At 53.4% G+C, this 13,780-nt stretch overlaps 1 protein-coding gene across 2 annotated transcripts; it reads left to right on the top strand.

Annotated features, from left to right (window-relative positions):
* The first annotated feature begins 1,133 nt into the window (after nucleotides 1–1,133).
* On the top strand, nucleotides 1,134–12,412 carry LOC100522569 (complement C1q and tumor necrosis factor-related protein 9). Of its 2 annotated transcripts, XM_084981291.1 has the most exons (5): nucleotides 1,134–1,195; nucleotides 6,756–6,942; nucleotides 8,923–8,985; nucleotides 11,045–11,715; nucleotides 11,811–12,064. In XM_084981291.1, exons 2-5 carry the CDS (start codon nucleotides 6,777–6,779, stop codon nucleotides 11,916–11,918), a joined length of 1,008 nt encoding a protein of 335 aa, XP_084837417.1. In that variant the 5' UTR covers nucleotides 1,134–1,195; nucleotides 6,756–6,776; the 3' UTR covers nucleotides 11,919–12,064. The 2 variants fall into 2 exon arrangements, with proteins under 2 accessions (XP_084837417.1, XP_003130932.2); XM_003130884.5 differs by having other exon boundaries at nucleotides 11,045–12,412.
* The last annotated feature ends 1,368 nt before the right edge of the window (nucleotides 12,413–13,780 follow it).

The following is a 13,780-nucleotide window of genomic DNA, read 5'->3' as shown; positions in this document are numbered from 1 at the left end:
AGTGGTCTGATGCTATTTTTAAGCTAGAAAATCAACATTAACAGACACTGACGGGAAAATGTACCACTCAGTGATTACATGGGATTGAAAATAATAGTTTCACCATGTGTTTCTTAGTGCCGTGTCTGTGTGCATGTGTGTGCGTGCGTGTGCATGCGTGTGGAGACTGGGCATTAAACTCTTAGGCGCAAAAATGCCTACATTTAAAGGAACCACGCGGGAGTTCCCATCGTGGCTCAGTGGTTCACGAACCCAACTAGTATCCATGAGGACGCGCGTTCGATCCCTGGCCTCGCTCAGTGGGTTAAGGATCCGGCATGGCTGTGAGCTGTGGTGTAGGTCGGATCCCAAGTTGCTGTGGCCATAGCATAGGCCGGCAGCTGTAGCTCCGATTGGACCCCTAGCCTGGGAACCTCCATATGCTGCGGCCCTAAAAAGACAATAATAATAATCAAAAAGAAATAAAGGAACCACACGAGTCAGAGAGCTCCAGTTAATGGGGTCAGTTCCAAGGGTTGATGGTCTGAACAAGGCCCGGCAGCGTCGTCTTAGTTCGGTCCTGTGGGTCCTTGACTGGCCGCAGAGATGAAGCAAAGGCGCAGACATCACTTCGAGGGAAGAAGCAGCCCTGCGAGCGCCTCCCTCCAGACCCACCAGAAGCTGCCTCCCCTTCTCTCCATTAAAAACGGGGGAAAAAGCTAAGTTTGCTCAACTAAGCAGTGTTGCTGGGAGACGCCCCTGACTTAAGTGTCACACGTCTTCTTGAAATTCTTTTTTTTTTTCCTGTATCTTTTCAAGGCCGTGTCTGCAGCATATGGAGGTTCCCAGGCTAGGAGGCGAATTGGAGCTGCGGCTGCCCGTCTACACCACAGCCACAGCCACGCCAGATCCAAGCCCCGTCTTCGACCTACACCACAGCTCACCACACCACCTGATTCCCAACCCACTGAGAGAGGCCAGGGATCAAACCTGCATCCTCATGGCTCCTAGTCAGGTTCTTAACCCGCTGAGCCTCAACGGGAACTCCCTGAAAATTTCCCAGGAGGTTCTGTGCTCGTTTGCTCCCGCCCCTTCCTGCTGTTTTGCAGCCGTGTCCACAGGGACTCGCAGGGCAGGAAGGTGGGGTTTTCTTTAGTTTGCTCCGTGATTCCTGGCTTGCACAGCACCTGGGTGCCGCCCGCCGCCCTGGGATTCGGTAAGTGTGTTAGGAAACCTTCACTGTAAGACATCAGGGGCCTAAAATGGTTCATGTTACTGGCATGTGATAATTCTGCTTAATTATTTGCAAAGTAGGCTGATGTCTACAGGGTTTGGGATAGGAAAGGAGTCTGCTGGCTCCCAAATTCACTCTTAACGAAGAGGCCAGACAGGAGATAAAAAAGATTTTCAAGTTCTTCGAGAACGCTGCAAACTGGCTGGGGAGAGAGATGATACCATAGAAGAAATCTTAAGAATTAGACCTTTCTTTTGTTTTCCTTTCTTTCTTTTTGCTATTTCTTGGGCCGCTCCTGCGGCATATGGAGATTCCCAGGCTAGGGGTCCAATCGGAGCTGTAGCCACCGGCCTACGCCAGAGCCGCAGCAACGCCAGATCTGAGCTGTGTCTGCAACCTACACCGCAGCTCACGGCAACGCCGTATCCCCAACCCACTGAGCAATGGCAGGGACCGAACCCGCAACCTCATGGTTCCTAGTTGGATTCGTTAACCACCGTGCCACGACAGGAACTCCCCTTTCTTTCTTTCTTTCTTTCTTTCTTTCTTTCTTCCTTTCTTTCTTTCTTTCTTTTGCTTTCTCTCTTTCCCTTTCTTTCCTTTCTTTTTTTCTTTCTCTTTTCTTTTTTTTAATGGCCAAACCCACAGCACATGAAAGTTCCTGGGCCAGGGATTGAATCCAAGCCACAGCTGCGACCTGTGCCACAGCTGTGGCAATGCCAGCTCCTTAACCCACTGCGCCAGCTGGAGATCAAACCCACCCCTCTGCCCTGACCTGAGCCACTGCAGTCAGGTTCTTAACCCACTGTGCCATGGTGGGAACTCCCAGTAGGCCTTTCTAGAGAGATTTCCGGTGGAGCTCATGGATTAATTTGCACAAATTGTAATGTGTGCATTATTATGTTCATGGCAGTACAGACTTACCCAGTGTAGTTTAAACATAGGAAATATTTCATGTATGTTCAACATATGTTGAAAAAGAAATATATGTCAGAGTATGGACCCCATGGAAGACAGTGTGTTGCATGAAGACAATTTAGATTCAGATTCTCGGGCTGTGGTGTCTGGGAAGGATGCTGTGGTTCACTCAGCTCTTGCATTTTATGCAACCTCTAGAGGCTGGAAGTTTGGAGATCTAGCAAAAATTGCTCAGCTGGGTTCTGGCGGGTCTTTATTAAGCCTTCCTCTTTGGGGAGGTAAGGAGCTTGAGAAGCGGAAGCCCTGGACCTTGGCCATGAATTAGGAACATCACGTCCTTGGAGAAAATTAATGGGGGGCGGGGGGAGGCACGGAGTGACCTTTTCTAAAGAAATTCAGTAATAAAGGAGAATATTGGTCAAGCATTGGAGACACATTCCAGAAAGAAGTAAAGCAAGAACCTATTTTACTTGGCTCTAAAAAGCAGTAGCTCTGAAGGCATTTGCAGCCTGTGTCCCTTTGTCTCCAGCTGCTTCCCTGTCTCGGGTCGGTGAGATCTCAGCGGCTCCCGGGGTCACGGCTCCCCTCCCCCCGTGGAGCAGGACTGTGTCTGTCCTCGGGTCATTGACACCCATTGCACGGATCTAAGGCCATGCCTCGCGTGTCACCTGGAGGGGGTTACACCCCGCGCGTCCCCAGCAAGGCCAACTGTGGGCTAAGGGAACAGGGATGTCAAACCTTCCCCACTTGGCCTGAGCGCCCTCCTCTGCCAGCACAAGCCTGGCGCCCATCAAGGCTCAGCTGCGTGAGCGGCCCCGAGAACAGGCTTGGGCAGGTTGGCGGGACTTATTTCTCCCTCGTGTCAAAGACAGGCTGGGGGGGTGGGGGCAGACCGGGCCCGAGAAGCCCTCAGAGACCAGGATTTGCTCTGTCTGCAAAGGGATGCCCTCCTTCCAGGGTCCCAGGGCGGCTCGCGGGAAGGGCCCGTCCGTCCCGTCCGGGTCATGGCCCACCGGTTGCTCGTTATCGCTTGACTCAGCGCCTGCTGGCCGTAACCTAGATTCCCACAAGTACGGGATGGGAGAGAGGCTGGAAAGTGAGCGTTGCATGCATCCACCTGCCAGCTACAATTTCAGTTCCCATGGGCGACAATGATGATGGCGAGAAGGGGTGTTGGAGAGACTAGAAACCCCCACATGTCTTTTTTTTTTTTAGGGCTGCACCCGCAACATATGGAGGTTTTCAGTCTAGGGGTCCAATCAGAGCTTGATACTGAGATCCTCCAGCCTACGCCACAGCCACAGCAACGCAGGATCCGAACCGAGTCTTCGACCTACACCACAGCTCACAGCAATGCCGGATCCTTAACCCCCTGAGCGAGGCCAGGGATCGAACCCGAGTCTTCACGCGTGCTAGTCGGGTTCGTTAACAGCTGAGCCACAGTGGGAACTCCTAGAAATCCCCAGATGAAACAGTGAGTCGATACCCAGCCACCTCCCCGGGGGGTGATTTGCTCGCAGTTAAGCCAGTATCAAATCCATTCCTTCATTCATGTACCCATTCAACAAATACTTCACTGTGCAGTGCTGAAAATAAGTGGGAAGATGCAGTCGCTGTCCTCAACAAGCTGTAACCCAGGTTAGCGCCTTGGAAGTGAGGCTCGTCCAGGCGCCGTGTGGAGGGGGAGGGGAGGGGGTCCAGAGAAGGGGGAGGGGGAGGGAAAGCCGAGACAGGTGGGGTCCTAGTCTGTGCGATCTGGAGAAACACCAGACATAGGAGTTAAACATCGAAATTGAGACACCAGCCTCAGGCTTTGAGAGAAACACAAATGTAAACCTTTTATCTTGAAAACTGCCACGGACACAATTTCTACTGTATTCCTTGTGCAAATTCTCAGGTCCGTCTCTAAGAATTTTTGCTTTCGAGATGATGCCACAATTCAACTCTGCTCATTTGGGAGCTAAGTGTGTTCCTTTTTTATTTTTCTTCTTCTTCTTCTTTTTTTTTTTTTTTTTTAACTACTGCACTTTCAGCACATGGAATTTCCTGGGCTCAGGGTGGAATGAGAGCCTCATCTGTGACCTACGCTGCAGCTCAAGGCAGCACCTGATCCTTAACCCACTGAGCGAGGCCAGGGATTAAACCCACATCCTCACAGACACTGCGTCGGGTTCCTAACCCGCTGAGCCACAGCAGACACTCCCAAGCATGTTCCTTGTATCACAGCCGTTTGTTGCCAGTGGGTACCTGCCAGGCCCTGCCTGTGTGGCGTGTCTGCCAAAGGATCGCAGAGGGCTGGGCCTTGGCTTTTATCTCGGCTCCTCTCTGGCTGGAGAGCAAAGCAGAGTTTATCCCAATCTGATCCCTTTATGAGCTCCTGATCTTTTTTTTTTTCTTTCTTTCTTTCTTTCTTCTGGGATCATTGTAACACCCGTTTTCGAAAATCACAAAGGAAAAATCTAGCCCCCTACAGAGGCTGGTCTGTCTGTGCAGTTTAGGTTTACCTGCCAACCAGTCACTTCTGGGTTAAACAGAGCCCGAAGATGTGGCTTATGTACGGAGTTTGGCTTGAGGAAAACAAACTCAATTCCCCAAAGGGCGTAAGTTTGTGACTTGAGAGGGAAACATCTGCCTTTCCTTTTCCCAAAATACTTTGGTTTACATCACACGGGACCCCGCGATGCACAGCGGCTTCCGTGAGGGGGCGGTGTCCTCCTGTGGATGGGAGTCTAGCTGGTTTAAAATGTATATATATAATATGTATGTATGTTTATATAGAAATAGTTCTATAGATACTGTAAAAGGGCATTTAAAACCAAAAAAAAAAAAAACTCCCGTAACCCCATCATTCGTAAAGCAACCGTGTTCCTTTGGCTGCATGTACATGGAGTTTTTGGTGACATGCACAGGGACACACATTGCTTAAGCGGGCTTCACCGATACTGCATCTTGTCACAAACGGAAGGTGTGTGGCCACCTGCTTGGCGCATTTGCTCACCTCGTGTCTCTGTGTCCCATTTTGGCAATTCTCACAACAGTCCAGACTTGTCCATCCCTATTGCATCGCTTATGGTGACCTGTGACCAGGGATCTTTGATGGCACCACTCAAGTGACGGTGAGCCTTTTTTAGCAATAAAGAACTATTAATATTAACGTATGCACTGTTTTTATTTTTATTTTTTAATGGCCACCCCCGTGGCATGTCGAAGTTCCCTGAGCCAGAGATTGAATCTGAGGTGCACCTAAAATCTAGGCTGCAGCTGTGGCAGCACCATATCATTTAACCCACTGCGCCAGGCTGGGGATTGAACCTGCGCCTCTGCAGCAACCTGCGCCTCTGCAGTAGGATCTTTAACCCACTGCACCGGAGCAGGAAGTCCTGTACGCTGTTTTTAAGCAATGCTGTGCACACCTTATGTATGGTGTAAATATAACTTTTATATGCACTGGAAACCAAGAAATTTGTGACTTGATTTTTTGTGATATTTACGTTTTTGCAGTGGTCTGGAAGCAACCTTTCTACTTTCTGTCTGTGAATTTACCTCCTCAGGTACCTCGTATAAGTGGAATTATACGCTATTTGTCCTATGGTGACTGGCTAAGTTCACATAGCACAATGTTTTCAAGTTCACCCATGATGCAGCCTGTGTCAAAATTTCCTTCCTTTTTTGGGGGGGGTGGGGGCCAACCCCTCTAGCAAGCAGAAATTCCCAGGCCCAGAATCAAATCCACACCACGGCAGTAATCGGAACCATGGAAATGACAATGCCTGGTCCTTACCCTACTGAACCACCAGGGAACTCTCAGAGTTTCCCTCCTTTTTAAGGCTGAACCACGACCACTGTATGGATGGACCTATTCATGTGTCAATAGACAGGTGGGTTGTCTCCCCCCTTTTGGGGACTGTGGATAACAGTGCTGTGAACCTGGGTGTAGAAACATCTGTGGGAGTCCCCGCTTTTAATTCTTTGGCCTGTCTCTTCAGGGGAGGGATTTCTGGATCAAATGCTAATTCTCTGTTTGATTTACTATTTAAAATGTGCTTTTGTGCACCATGTGATCAAATTTGTTTTGTATAGGAGGTCCCGTTGTGGCTCAGTGGATTACAAACCCAATGAGTATCCATGAGGACTCAGGTTCAATCCCTGGTCTTGCTCAGTGAGTTAAGCCTCCGGTGCTGCCGTGAGCTGTGGTGTAGGTCATAGATGCGGCTTGGATCAATCCCGCGTTGCTGTGGCTGTGGTGTAGACCCCTAGCCTGGGAACCTCCATGTGCTTCGGGCGCAGCCCTAAAAACCTTTTGATGTTTTTATAGCACCCCTGGGAGATGTTTTTATAGCACACCTCTGCCTCCAAAAAGTGCTTTGCCCAAAGTGAAGTGGCCAAGCGGGTTCCTGATGGGGCACTGGGCTCTCTCCTAGACGGCTCTCCATTAGGAGCTGCCCCAACTTCATGAGTGCTTCCTAAGACCATGCCCTTCGATGGTGAGCAGCTTGGTCTGCTGCCAGCTCCCACCCTGATGCGCTCCGGCCGTTCTGAGTTTGGCCACTGCAAAGGGAGCCGAGGCCGTGTCTGCGGCCCCAGTGACGAACGTTTCTCCCTTTGGTCTGTTCCCCTCTTTCAGCCCAGCTCTGTCATCTGAGCCATGAGGATCTGGTGCCTCCTGCTTGTCTCTGGAGTCTGTGCAGGGACGGTGAGCTCGCAGGACACCTGCAGACAGGGCCACCCCGGCGTCCCTGGGACCCCCGGTCACAATGGATTGCCTGGAAGAGATGGACGAGACGGCACGAAGGGCGACAAGGGGGATGCAGGTACCTGGTGCCTGTGCCTGCAGCTGCCCTTCTGCTCACTCTCTTCCTTTTAGCACCTTCCTTCATCACCTGTGTGCTCAGCACCTACTGGCTCACCCTTCTCCATCCTTCCCCACCCATCCATCCATCCATCCATCCACCCGTCCCCTAGGACACACTTACGGACAGCCTGTTCCAGCCAGATGGGGCTGGGTGCGGGGTACAGGGCAGCACGAGCTGTCAGGACCCCATCCTCATGGGCTTTCCCATTCTGTGGGCCTTCCAGGCATTTGGGGCGTCCCCTGCTCATGGCGTTTGTGGTCGAGCAGGTTACCTGCCCTGGCTGGATGGAGCAGAGGGTCACCAGGGGCACTTTGGGGCATCAGGCACTCTCCTCCTGGAGAGGGAAAGGCTAGCCCTGCGAACAGCAAACTCTCCGTCTTAATGAAACCCACCCCCTGCCGTCCTGGTGGGACCACAGGTGTGCATGTGTGTACATGTATTATGTCTGTGTGTGCATGCACACACACAACACCCTCTGCCTTCGTGATCCCTCCCCTCTCACGCCCACTCCCCTCCTCACCGTGGGGACCAGCTCCGACCCCCGAGGCTGGGCGGGGAGAGGAGGCGCAGGAAGCACCACTGAGACGATGCTGTTAGCATCCAGCCCTCTGCCCTCTGAGCACGAAAGAAAGGTTCCAGCCTTCCTCCCCAGGGGCTCTTTGTAGGCCTCCTGCTGCAGGACCCTTGGAGCTGCCCGCAACCCCCGGGCTCGGTCCCTGCCAGCGGAGGGGGCGGGTACCACCCGCCCTGGGGCTCTCTGCGCCTGTGCAGCAGCCAGGCTGCCTCGCCAGTTGACCCTTAACACTTTCCCGGTTCAAAGTCACACATCTGTCCCCGTGACTCAAACTCCTGGCTCACAGCCTCTCTTTCTCTAAAAATCTGAGCCCCCTTTGCCCGAGTCCAAGGCAGCCTTTCTGCAGGGGCGTGCGGCGCGCCTCCTCTCTCATGGGGCCCGTATGGGGTAGGGTGTTCCCTTTCCGAGTTTGGGAGGCTTTAACTTTAAAAATTTTAATCATGGGGGGAGTTCCCGTTGTGGTGCAGTGGTTAACGAATCCGACTAGGAACCATGAGGTTGCAGGTTCGGTCCCTGCCCTTGCTCAGTGGGTTAACGATCCGGCGTTGCCGTGAGCTGTGGTGTAGGTTGCAGACGCGGCTCGGATCCTGCATTGCTGTGGCTCTGGTGTAGGCCGGTGGCTACAGCTCCGATTCAACCCCTAGCCTGGGAACCTCCATATGCCGCGGAAGCGGCCCAAGAAATAGCAACAACAAAGACAAAAAGACAAAAAAAAAAAATCTTAAAAAAAAAAATTTTAATCATGGTACGCAGGCAAAGAAGCTAGATGATAGAGAAATGGATGTGGGGTGGGGGGAAGAGAAATACATAAGACGATGCTCCCACATTCGACTCCAAATGTCCTACTTCTCTCCTGATGAATCGCTCGCCTTCTTTCAGGGTATCCAGTCTTTCCAGTTTTACTCGCTTCCTTAAGGCGTGTATGTGATATATGTAGCATGTATAAATGCACACACACATATACATATATAAAATATATGTATTTCTGAGAAGGATATCAATCACATTTCTCACACTAAAAATTAACTTCGTTTTTGTCTTCCTGTTTTCAAATATATTTGTGTGTCTGTTTTACAATGAACACGTTTTTAGAAGCTTACCCGTACACAGCTTACAAACACAGGCGCGTGGACGTGACACAGGACACTGGTGCTCCAGGAGCCTGTTCTGAGCATCAGGACTCCTACGTGGTCAGCAAAACCTCATGGCCTGATGCCCCAATGGGCCTGCACAGCACTCTAAGGCACCACAGAGATCCTTCCAGAACCCTCCCTTCCGTCCCACATCTGCTTTCACAGGAGGCGGGCAGACCTTCTCCTCTGAACCGGATTTTAACTCCTGCCTGTTTTCTCATTTTCCACCAGGTGAACCAGGACGTCCCGGTGGTCCAGGGAAGGACGGGATGATGGGAGAGAAAGGAGAACCAGGTCAGAGGTGGCTTTCCATTTGGCTGTGCCCTCGTCCTCAGCTGGCAGGGATATAATGAGAACTTGAGTGTTGGAGCTCCCTGGTGGCTCAGTGGGTTAAGGACCTGCTGATGTGGCACAGGTTCGAACCCCGGCCTGGGAACTTCTGCGTGCCATAGCTGCAGCCCTCCCACCCCCCCAAAAAAGAATTTAAGTGTCTACCAACACAAGTCCCTTATGAGGCTCTGAGGATGATCCACGGATAACGGCCACCCAGTTCTCTCCAGCAGCTCGGGATTCCGTGCAGAGACGGGCAAACTTTCCATAAAGAGCCAGATAGTAAATATTTTCAGCTTTATGGGCCACCAGGTCTCCCCACAATTCCTCAGCTCTGCCATCGTGGAGAAGAGCAGTGTAAATGATGCCTCAGTAACTGGGGCTATGGTCCAGTGGGACCTGAATTTTGCATGATTGTCCTGTAGCTCGGAACGTTATTTGTGACCATTTTCAAATGTAAACCAGGGAGTTCCTGCTGTGGCACACGAGGTTAAGACTCTGACTGCAGTGGCTCGGGCCAATGAGAAGGTGTGGGTTCTGTCACTGGCCCTGCTCAGTGGGTTAAAGGATCTGGAGTTGCTGCAGCTGTGGTGTAGGTCACAGCAGTGGCTTGGATTCCATCCCTGGCCCAGGAACGTCCATGTGCCATGGGCTTGGCAAAAAAATAAAAGGGGGGGGGAACCATTCTTAGTTTGCAGGGGTACAAAGATAGGCAGAGGGTGGGTGTGGCCCACGGGCCATGGTTTGCGGAAGCCTGATTCAGGGGCACTGGATTCCGACTTAGTGCCCTGGGCAGCCCTGCAGGAGAGGGTGGCACCTGAGCCGGGCCCTGGAGGTGGAGAGGATGCTGACAGTTGTCACCGATGGGGAGGGAGGTGGTGGTCCCACACGCATGATGTTCCCTCGTGCTGGTGCTGCCTTACTTAGCACAACAGTCCTTAAAGGAGTTGCTTCCTATCCTGGGGAATCAGCTTGTGCACGAGTGGTGGAGACAGGGTGTCTACTTCCAGAGCGTGCGCTCGTAACCACCGCTGCCCAGTTGGGGTGTGAGGAGGAGGAGGAGGGGCTGGGGGACAGCAGGACCACTGCAGCCCGATGCACCTGGCACAGCAGACAGGTTGGCAGATGTACTGAGCAGTGAGCGGCAACCCAGGACGAGTCTGTGGTCACTTGGATGAGGAGCCTCTGGGCGGCAGGTGTGTGGGTGTGAAAGCATCAGGGCTGGAGTTCCCGTCCTGGCTGAGTAGAAATGAATCTGACTAGCATCCGTGATGATGCAGGTTCGATCCCTGGCCTCGCTCAGGGGGTTGAGGATCCAGCATTGCTGTGAGCTGTGGTGTAGGTCAAACATGTGGCTTGGACCCTGTGTTGCTGTGGCTGTGGTGTAGGCTGGCAGCTGCAGCTCTGATTGGACCCCTAGCCTGGGAACCTCCGTATGACACGGGTGAGGCCCTAAAAAGACCAAAAAAGCCCCCAAACCCCATCAGAGCTGCACATCAGCCCCTGGAGCAGCCCTGGTACACCTGCTGCTTGCGTTCTTTGCTCCTCCAAAGCAGAGGAGGGGGCACCACTCACTGTCAGACTCAGGCAGCAAAAAGACTGTCATTTCTTTTTATCTTTTTTTTATGGCTGCACCCAGGGCACATGGAAGTCAGGGATTGAATGTGAGGTCCTTCAGCCCGCTGCGCCCGCCAGGAGTGGGACCTGTGCCTCTGCAGCAACCTGAGCTGCTGCAGTGGGATTCTTAGCCCACTGTGCCATGGCGGGAACTCCAAAGCTGTTATTTCTAGTGTGAGCCCCACGGCTGACTTACCGTCCACAAATCGAAAGGTGTGTGTATGTGTGGGTTTGTGTGAGCACAGTTCAGGGGCAAATTAGCTTTCAGACCCTGAGCTTGTCCTGGACCTGGGCCCTGACGCTGCTGTATCTCACTCACATGCTCAGTAGCAGAACAACCACAGTTGCTCTCACAGGCGACGTGTCACAGCTCCTCTCTGCCTCTGTCCTCTCTTGTCCTGCTTAGGGGTCGATGGACACGTCGAAGCCAAGGGCATCAAAGGCGACCAGGGCTCCAGAGGACCTCCAGGAAAACATGGGCCCAAGGGACTTGTGGGCCCCCCGGGAGAGAAAGGCCTCAGCGGAGAGCCGGGCCCCCAAGGACTGAAGGGGGACAAGGGGGACGTGGGTCCCATTGGTCCGGAAGGGCCAAAGGGCAGCACTGGACCTTCGGGCCCAACTGGCTCCCCGGGCCCCATGGGGCCCATTGGAAAGCCTGGTCCCAGGGGAGATGCCGGACCCCTGGGGCCCCAGGGTGAGCCAGGCGTCCGGGGAGTGAGGGGCTGGAAAGGGGATCGGGGAGAAAAAGGGAGAATGGGTGAGACGCCGGTCTTGCCCAAAAGCGCCTTCACCGTGGGGCTCACGGTGCTCAGCAAGTTCCCCCCGTCGGATGTACCCGTCCGATTCGACAGGATCCTGTACAACGAGTTCAACCACTACGACGTGGCCACCGGGAAATTCACCTGCCACGTGGCCGGCGTCTACTTCTTCACCTACCACCTCACTGTCTTCTCCAGGAACGTCCAGGTGGCGCTGGTCAAAAACGGGGTCAAAATCCTGCACACCAAGGACGGTTACACGAGCTCCGAGGACCAGGCGTCGGGCGGCATCGTCCTGCCGCTGAAGCTGGGGGACGAGGTGTGGCTGCAGGTGCTGGGAGGGGAGCGGTTCAACGGCTTGTTTGCGGATGAGGACGACGACACCACGTTCACGGGCTTCCTCCTGTTCAGCAGCTCGTGACCGTGACCGTGACGGCCCCAGAATTGGCTCAGCGAAGATGTTGTTTGATGATCTCATGGATGAATGAAACCATCGCCGTCAAACCCGTAAAAAGGCGATAAATAGGCAAGTTATTTCCCGAGCTGATTCTGTAGGTCTTTCCTGTCATTGCAAGAGTACATGTAAAAATACTTGCCCTGGGAGTTCCTGTTGTGGCTCTGGGGGTTAAGAACCCGACTAGGATCCATGAGAATGAAGCTTCGATCCCTGGCCTCGTGCAGTGGGTTAAGCATCTGGTGTGGTGGTGACCTGTTTTTTTAGGGCCACAGGTGAGGCCTTTAGAAGTTTCCAGGCTAGCAGGTGAACTGGAGCACGCAGGATCCGAGCCGTACCTGCGACTAACAGCACAGCTCACAGCAACGTGTGATCCTTATTCCACGAAAGCAAGGCCAGGGAATCGAACCTGCATCCTCATAGCTACTAATGGGGATCGTTTCGGCTGAGCCACAATGGGAACTCCTGGCAGTTGCAGCTCTGCTTTGATCCCTAGCCTGGGAACTTTCATGGGCCTCGGATGAGGCCCTAAGAAGATAAATAAATAAATATCAACTCAGAAGTCCCTGATTCTCATCATCTAAATCTAAGTCAGTTATAGGTGAGACCTATTGTGTGCATCGTCCTGGGACAAAATGCTCCTTCATCTGTGACCCTGCGAAACCAGACAAAAAGCTGGCGCTTCCAGAACACAAGGGTGGGACGGATGGATGTTTCCAACCCCAGAGGTAGAAAGAGGACAAGAAAGGAGCCCGTCCCAATCTGCTCAAACCCAGCAGGGCAAATTCCATCTGACTTGGTTTCTTTTTCACAGCTTCTTGTCCGCTTAGCCAAAATACAAGGCTTCCTTAACTCACTGAGCAAGGCCAGGGGCGGAACCTTCATCCTCATGGATGCTAGTCGGGTTCGTTTACCCCTGAGCCACGACGGGAACTCCCTAAAATCTGATTGAAAAACACCAGTAGAAAATGAAATCACTTCTTACGTGTACAAACAAAAAATACAGACCTTCTAGTTATGCCGGGGAGAACTGTGTAGGAGCCTCACGGCACTTCCTGTAACTAAAGTTTCTTTGTCACTATTATCACCGGGGCTTTTTCTCCCGACCAGGCTAAACTGAAAACAAACTCCATTTAACACCGGAGTGTTGTGGAGAAGACGCCAAGGGTGGGTTGGAAGCCCAGACCACTTGGCCCTCCCTCCTGGCTCTTTGGAACTTCAGAGAAGGTTCCCAGGCTGCTCACACCCGACACGTGTTAACAGGAGCGTAGTGGCTCCCAAGCCATACATTCAGATGAGCTACAACGTTCCCTCAGGTGCTGGCCCTCCGCACACGTCAAACGTCGGGGTCCGAGACACCGGGGCCATCCTTCGGCGCAGCCTGCCTGCCCTGGGAGCTGATGGACTCCATCCGGGTGTCTGGTTCTCACAGGAAGCTGAAGCGAGTCTGCAGGGCAGGCTCCCCGCCAGCTCACCCCAGCCTCCTGGGGGTCCTTCCAGGGTCACCCTCAAGGGCCGTCCTGGTGATGCTCTGATCCCTGCACAGCTTCGTCCCTGCCCGAGAGGGTGCCTCCGGCCGCTGGTCCAGTCCCCCATGCGCCACTCTCTCCTCCACAGCCTCCCGCCCCAGGTCTCCCTGCTTAGGTGACTGGACATCGGTAGGATGCCCCAGCCCCTCGCACCTGACACTGCTTTGTCGGTTGTACTATCGATCCTCGCGAGTTTACAGGCAATGGATGAAAGTCCATGGACAGCTCTGCTTGCAGAGCTCGGATGTGCAAACGCGGGGCACGTGACCCGCACCCCCCAGGAAAGGAGACAGACCCAGGGCGGCGCGTCTACGCCACAGGTCGGGGGGAGCGCCTGGCCCGCCGGCCACCCACGTGCGTTCCGGGCAAGTTTCACCAGGGCGGGCGGGGCGACCCTGCGG

Source organism: Sus scrofa, chromosome 11 (assembly GCF_054392235.1).
Source record: "Sus scrofa isolate SSC_HxYL_T2T_F1_AM1 chromosome 11, Sscrofa_HxYL_maternal_Yorkshire_Landrace_v2.0, whole genome shotgun sequence".
Classification (NCBI taxonomy): Eukaryota; Metazoa; Chordata; class Mammalia; order Artiodactyla; family Suidae; genus Sus; species Sus scrofa.
This window is presented reverse-complemented; position numbering and strand designations above follow the sequence as displayed.

Excerpts from the sequence above, each read along its gene's own strand:
- LOC100522569 (XM_084981291.1), top strand. The coding sequence starts at position 6,777 with ATGAGGATCTGGTGCCTCCTGCTTGTCTCTGGAGTCTGTGCAGGGACG. Across the intron at positions 6,943-8,922 it reads GGGCGACAAGGGGGATGCAG|GTGAACCAGGACGTCCCGGT; the intron begins GTACCTGGTGCC and ends ATTTTCCACCAG. Across the intron at positions 11,716-11,810 it reads CGCTGAAGCTGGGGGACGAG|CTCGTGACCGTGACCGTGAC; the intron begins GTGTGGCTGCAG and ends CCTGTTCAGCAG.